General features: G+C 46.0%; 1 protein-coding gene across 8 annotated transcripts in view; it reads right to left on the bottom strand.

The window, feature by feature from the left end:
* Positions 1–3,332: 3,332 nt before the first annotated feature.
* Positions 3,333–7,485, bottom strand: part of EWSR1 (EWS RNA binding protein 1) — a 39,997-nt gene continuing 35,844 nt past the window's right edge. For all 8 annotated transcript variants that reach the window (XM_034791692.1, XM_034791694.1, XM_034791696.1 and 5 more), the window contains 4 exons: positions 7,012–7,171; positions 6,128–6,225; positions 4,778–5,030; positions 3,333–3,738 (listed from right to left, as the gene is read on the bottom strand). In XM_034791692.1, the coding sequence (XP_034647583.1) occupies positions 3,699–3,738; positions 4,778–5,030; positions 6,128–6,225; positions 7,012–7,171 (551 nt within the window). In that variant the 3' untranslated portion in view covers positions 3,333–3,698. The remainder of the gene's footprint in view (positions 3,739–4,777; positions 5,031–6,127; positions 6,226–7,011; positions 7,172–7,485) is intronic.

Below are 7,485 nucleotides of genomic sequence, written 5' to 3'. Positions count from 1 at the left end.
ATTTTTTGTCAAGGTCTAAATTTCTTGGTCAAAATATAGTCAAGTTCCAGACCCCAGAGAAAATACAAAAACAACAACAAAAAGATTGTGGACATTTTAAAAGCATCTGGCAGTACAGATTTGGCCCACGGTCCACCTATTGACTAACACTGGTGTCTAGGATGCTCCCATAGTTCAGACCTGATACTGCCTTGCATAGGTGAGGAGTGTTGGGATGAAAAAAAACTTCCCCTTCCTTGTCCTCCTCGCTGGAGAAAGGAGGGGCAGATCTAGTTGGTAGCAAGAGTATCAGTACCGAGGAGAGAGGACTCCGGTGCCAGGGTCATTATTACGTCCTTATGTGTGAGGAACTGCAGTTGTTGCGGTGCCAAGAACTGTTGTAGTGTCAGAATTGGAGCCAATGTCAACTGCACGAAGGAAGACAGAGTAGGCTTCAGTGCCATTGCATGTGTTATGCCCCAGAGAGCCAGAAGGTGGCGCTAGTGCCTGAGATGTTGCAGTGGCACTCGGTAGTATTTCATTGGAGCAGCCAGTGCCATTGTGGAAAGGGCAGCCTAGAGCCTGCCTGCTTATGGTCTTTGGCCTTAACGGTACTGGCGATACCAGAAGTCTCTGCCAACGCGTAGGTACTTAGCGGTAGCACAGTCAGTACCAATGCTGTAGATTGAATTGGGGAATGGCTACTTTTTCAACCTGTTCTTTGTAGGAGTGGTAGCGTTCCTCTTTGCATGTCTTTTAGGAGACAGGTCCCTCCTGTGCAGAGTTAAAGAGGGAGGTCCGTCAGAAGCCACAGTCAACTATCAGTTGCCAGGAGAAGTTTGCAATCCCAGGTCTGAGGCTGGGAGGAAAGACTTCTCCATGAGAATGAGTTTTAGTTTAAGACCTTGTTTTTCTTTAAGGGTTTAAGGTTATGGCAATGAGTGCACTGTTGGGGTACATGCATTGCCCCCAGGCACCGGACACATTAGGAATGTCCATCCAAAATTGGAATTGCCTCGCAACAGGAGAGGCAACATTTTAAGCCAGGCGATCCAGGCATTCTGAAGGAAACTATCCCCTAGAGGGATGAAATTGTAATGGGGCTGGGAGTCGGCTGCACAATGCCACCACAGGTGAGAGACGGCGACAGCGCATGTGCGGCCCAGCTAGGAACTGCTGTTGAAATTCTCCGACTAGAGGCTCCAAAAGTGGAGCACCCCCAGGGACATCATTCGAAGAAGCGGAGTTAAACTGTTGCCAGAAACTTAAAGACGTTTTCAAGCATTAAAGTGTCTGATTTCACCTGGTTTGGAGCAGTGAAACACTTGGGCACGTCTACAGGAGCATCTCCTGCACAGCCAGCTGGGATGTAACCCTACAGCGCTCCGGCATGCTGTGCACTGTCCCCGTCAATCCTGCTGCTTCACACTGACAGCTCTCCAGTGCACACTGACATGCTGCAGTTTGAACATTAATGCGCAGCAGCCAGGACCGGCTCCAGCATTTCTGCCGCCCCAAGCAAAAAGCCACGATCACAACCACGACCGGCGGCGGCAATTGGGGAAAAAAAAAAAGCCACGATCCTAGAGGGAGTGAGTGACCTGCCGCGCCTCTCCTTTGTTAAGCTGGTGCCTGGAGCCGGCCCTGGCAGCAGCAGGGTGCAGTTAGGGCATGGCACACTGGAGCAGTATAGATTCACAACCCATGTTGCTGTGCAGTAAGTGCTCATGGAGATGCTGTAGAAGTTCTTTATCCGAGTGAAGTTTTGAATGCCCCAGAACCAGCACGTTCCCCTCCTTGAAGAAAACTGCTCACCTTCTTTTGCCCCTCAAGCAGGAAGATTACATGGGCACACTGCAGCACTTTTGCAACCATATGCATTAGCTCACTTGGTGATGGTATAACAAGACCATCACCATTATAAGGTTTATGTAGCGATCAATACACACACATACACAGAAATGCAGTCACCTCTTCCCTGAGGGAAATGAAGAGCTACCACTAACAGTCTGAAATAAGGAAATATCTCATCTGACACGACAACTGGTAAATCCGGATTTTAATTAAGTCACCTCAACTAAAACTCCCCCTCTGCAAACTGAGATGGGATTTTTAATCACCATAAATAGCTCCGTTCTAGCTCTAATAGAAATGGCTCTGTCCAGCAGCAAAGCACCCAACTATCCCCAGGCTGGACTCTGGAAGAGTTAGAAGGAAGTGTCACTTACACAAACTTGTCAGAGCACCTGTATTCTCCCTTAGATGCTTGCCTGGCACATAGGAACACATACAGGGCCTGGCACTAATCAGGTGCTTGTGCTATGTGACATGCTCTTTGATTTCTCCACCAGCAATGACTCCTACTGTCTGATAGGCATCCTGTCTTGGTTTGATATACATGTCCTATCTCTGTGAAATCAGAAATAATTAAGCATGGAGAGCACTGGATTTCACAACAGAAATGACATTCTGGGAATAAGTAGTGTGTACACTGAAGAATCCTTAAGAGTGTAAGTTGGTCATTTTGCTTCTAGCCTATTTTGGGAAGTTTGAGTCTGCATGTTTTGTTTTATTGATGTCACAGTCACATGGTACGGAAGACCAGGCTCAAACCCTTGAGATAATTCAATTGGTTGTGTTATAAATTAGTTACAATGGAGACTGAATAGTGTTTCCTGTTCAGAGCCTGTATTCACAGGGCACCTGGTGTTTCAGTGTGATAACCTTGCTTGAACTTTCAAACCACACTGTCTGTATTACTTTCAGAGGAAGATTCATTACTCAAGATGATTTCATTTACCCTTCAAGTTCCTACAGTCCTACATTTCTACTGACTGGGCTGCCTTGTCCTAAATGTTTTCACCGGAGCACTGGCTCCTTAGCTGCACTCAGATACCAAGATGGTGGGCCTGGTATACATGAAATAAAAACACGACCAGAGAGAACTGAAATGTTCATGTGCTATTTACAAAAAGTCTAGTCATGATATACCCAGCAATACATCTTTATTTACAGCCAGGATGCAATTCTGAAGTCCAATGTCTCATTTGAAATGGTGTGTTCAATTCCATCCTCTGAATGCAATAAGCTACACTTTCCAGTTTAAGGTTAAGGTGCCTGCTCTGCCTTGCCAAATACACTTCAGGATTGATTCAATCTTTTCATGGTAGATTTCAATCCCTGCTCCCTCCGTACAACGCAACATTCAATAGCAAAGGATTACAAGCCATATAATACATACATCTCATGAGTGAAACTCACTGCCTCTTCTGCAGAGCCCACAGAGCTGGAGTTTGCGATGCCAACTCCAGGTGGAGATGTTCAGAGTGCTGTCGAATAGAGGCTGAGAAGTATTAAGTTTATAAACATTTGGAATTTTATTTTAAAAAAAAACATCACAACCATTAACATTGTTACAGTTAGTTCTCCTCCTCCTGGTTTTGCAAACAATGATACTGAGCATGCTCACAACAATGGTTTCTCATTGGTTTAGTTTTAGTTAAACAACCATTTTGTTTAAAAGGAAAAAAATAACTCAGCACACTACCATTTAACTTGGTTTTAATGTTTCTCCACAAATGGTGAAAAATACTAAAGTACAGACAAGGAATAATCATAATGTTGTGGCCAACATTATAAATATGGAATTATAAATTTAAAACATTTTCTGGTTTAAAAAATAAATCTGGTAGTAAATGCAGCTCTGCAGGTTTCTGACTCTAGTAGGGCCGGTCTCTCCGCTCCTGACGATGTTCACCCCTACAAAAAGAAAAGCTTGTTTAGTTATAGCTCATAGGACACACCCACAATCTTGCTGTTCCATTAGACGGAAGAGGAAAATGATAAAAGGTTTAGAAAATCTGACTTACAAGGAAAAGTTAAAAAAACTGGGCATGTTTAGTCTTTGGAAAAAAAGGCTAAGGGGACAGTCTTCAAGTGTTAAGGGCTGTTATAAAGAGGACTGATCAACTGTTCTCCAAGTACAAGAAGATAGGACAAGAAGTAATGGGCTTCATCTGCAGCACAGGAAGATTTAGATTACATATTAGGAAAGCCTTTCTAACTCAAGCACTAGAATAGGATTCCAAAGGAGGCTGTGCAATCCCCACCATTGGATTAGACAAACATCTGTTGGGGATGGTGTAGGGTTTACTTGGTCCTGCCTCAGTGCAGGAGGTTGGACTAGATGAGCTCGAGGTCCCTTCCAGCCCGACACTTCTAGGATTCTCTGCACACTCCTAGCACAAGAGGAGGCTATCACAATTTTCATTATTCAGTGTCCTCATCAAGTTTCTGATCAAGAGTTACTGGTTTTCTAAGCTTTATTTCTCTACTTATCTTTGATCACATCAGATCTTGTTTCATTCCCCACCTCCACCCCAAAACCTATTTGAAGTTATAAAATCATCCTAGCCCAGTGGTCCCCAAACTTTTTACCTCTCCTTCTTCCTCCCCCCGAAGCTGGGGCTGGGAGGAAGGCTGCAGCTCCAGGAAGGGGGATGTGGACAGGGGTAAGGTGGTTGAGGGTGGGGGCCACAGCTGGGGGCAGAGTCAAGGCCAGCAGCCATGGGCCCTAGGGGTAGGACTGGCAGCCGGGGCCCCGATCACAGGGCCGGGAGCCAGAACCAGAAGCGGAGCTGGGTGGTGCTCCCTCCTGGCCCCCCATGGGGTCTGGCCTGGGCCCCAGCAGCCCCCCCCCCCCAAATATTCCTCCTCACCCCCTAGGGAGTGCACCCCACAGTTCAGGGACCCCTATCCTAGCCTATTGCCAGGTTTTTTAGTTTGCTCTCCTACATACTTGTCCATTTTTCCTGGTCCTCCACGCCTGCCGCCTCTGCCTCCCATTTGCTCCATGAGAGGTCCAGGTGGGCCCCCAGGTCCTCCTCGTCTTCCTCCTCCAAATCCACCTCGATCCATACCCCGGCCTCCTCTGAATCCACCTCTATCGCCACCACGCCCACCTCTGAACATTCCACCAGGGCCACCACGATCCATGAGGCCTCCTCTTCCTCCTCTCATGCCACCAGGGCCACCTCTGCCACGATCTCCACCTGGTAAAGAAAAACGTCACCATGTACATTTGAAACCAGGGCTCTATTAGGTGAAAACATGCCTGCTCTAAACAGACTTCCAGGACTGAAAACTTAGTCCTTTCACATTAAATCATCTCTAACTTTCCTCCAGACCCGATGCAAGAGGAAGCAGTAAAAGATGTGTCTATGCAGCTTTGAGGCAGAGGGTGGCTAAAGGCCTGGCAGTGGAACATGAAGAGGGCAGCCAACCCAATCACAGGGCAGGAAACCCACTTTTCACTCTACCCAAAATTGCTTGCCCTTGTCAAAAACATGAATGCTGGCAACACTGCACAATCTGGAGGAACAAAGCATAGATGCCCAGGAAGCAACTCCAGCCCAGAAAGTGGCCTGATGACAGCCACTGGTGGCTAATGCCACTGCATGAACTGCATGTTTCCAGAAGTGCCACTGAAAATTTTGTGCTACCCTGAAATCCACTGGAGAAGCCTGAGAGGCAGATAGCTGATTTAAGGCCATTTTGGCTGGGAGCCACATAAAATGACAGTGTGATAGGGCAGGTCTACAGTAGAAACGCTACATTGGTGCAGTTGCGCCACTATAGCACGTCTGGTGAAGTCGCTCTATGCCAAAGGGAGAGTGCTCTTTCTTCGGCATTACTCCACCTCCGCGAGAGGCGGAAGCTATGTTGGCGGGCGAGCGTCTCCCGTCAACACAATGCCGCTGTGGACAACGCTTAGGTCACTGTAACTTGCGTCAAGTCTTTTTCACACCCCTCAGCAACGCAAGTTAGGTCAACTAAAGTGGTAGTGTAGACCTGCCTGTAAGAAACTGGATTGCTGCAGATAGATGCAAGGAAAGAGTCACAGTAATAGCGGGTAAGTGAGGCCAAGTCATCTCAGGCAGAGTAGAACCATAAACTGCTGCCTCTACAGCTCCAAGAGTGTATTTACCCAGTAATTAATACTGTGATAATACTAGCGATCAGTCCCTGAGAACACTGTATAAGCAATGTCAATCACATATGCAAAGGAGGTGGTTCATCTTAAGTACTCATCTCCCATGCTCTGGGAATAGCCTTGAGCTCCTCTCTAAAAGCTGGTTCACATACATACCTGGAGGTGGGAAAGGCGGTGGAAGAAAGCCTTCTGGTTTAGGAGCCTTGCATTGATTACACTCTGTTCTCCAGGCAAAGTTCTGGTTTCCACATCCCCTAGACAGAACCATCAGTTAGTGAAGACTTAAAAATAACTTTTTTTTTTTTTATATAATCAGGCAGAGTAAATCTGAAAGAGACAAGATTAAAAAATCTACCTTAACTTTTAATGGTTATGTAATTGATCTAGGAGAGGAGGCTGGTCCTGGTACAGAATGGGAGACAAATGTAAGGATTTTATTCTCAACTTTCATACTGAGTCTGTAAGTGAGCAAGCCCATATTTCTCCATCTTCAGGGTTTGTGATGACTAACTAGTTAATATCTGCATCACACTTCTGGACAACACACCCTTTTTATCTCCTGGTCTGCCTTACCAGTACAAAAGAATGGCAATGTATCATTATACCAAATGATGTGGCTGCTCCAAGTATACTCCTGTTTGGGGCAGGGATTTTTGTTGTTGTGCTAGGTTCTGTACAAACAACAACAGCACTACTGCAATACATATAAATAATACCGCTATCGCTAATATGGCAGAGGTGTTAATTGACAAGGACTGTATGTAATCACTAATGCATCTGTGCTTAGTCCAAGTTCTCAATTACAGTAAATTCAACAGCTTATTTTTCAAAATTTGAACTGTACTTTACCACCAGAAGTTCTGGCCCCAAATGAGCCATTTCCTAACATGATGGGGGCGGTGACATTCTGCAGGAGATGGAAGCTGAGTGGGCTGCAGTGCCAGGTATCGTGCAAGGAAGAAGGTATCTGGGTTTACACGCAGGACTACAGGGCACAAAGATGTTAACAGATCAGCATAGTTGGTAACGCAAACACTTACGGGTTGGGGCACTGCCAGTCTCCAGCTCGGTGCTGGACATTCCCTCCAGAAGGGTTTCCTCTAGAACCCCGCGGTCCTCTTGGGGGGAAGCCTCCCCTGTCTCCACCTCTGCCTCCCATACGGCCCATTGGACCACCAGAACCGCCAGGACCCCCTGGGCCTGAAAGGAAGAAGTCAGTTAATTCCGACGCAGACACTGGTCACCTCCACAACTTAGGATGTTGCTTGGCAATGTTTCCTCTAATTTTTTACATCCATGTGCGGAATGAGTTTTGTTATGTGCAGCACCAATATCAAGGTAATGTGTGGATGTGCGCCGCCGCCCACCAGTACAAACAAAAAGCCTAGATATAACTTTTAAAAAAAATATAAGTATGGAAGAAGAAAGAATATTAAAACAAGGCATAATTAACAAGGTGCACTGCTTAAGATATTTATTTAGTATGAAATCAGATAAAAAGAAAATTAAAAAAA

This window comes from Trachemys scripta, chromosome 15, assembly GCF_013100865.1.
Source record: "Trachemys scripta elegans isolate TJP31775 chromosome 15, CAS_Tse_1.0, whole genome shotgun sequence".
Taxonomy (NCBI): Eukaryota; Metazoa; Chordata; order Testudines; family Emydidae; genus Trachemys; species Trachemys scripta.
This window is presented reverse-complemented; position numbering and strand designations above follow the sequence as displayed.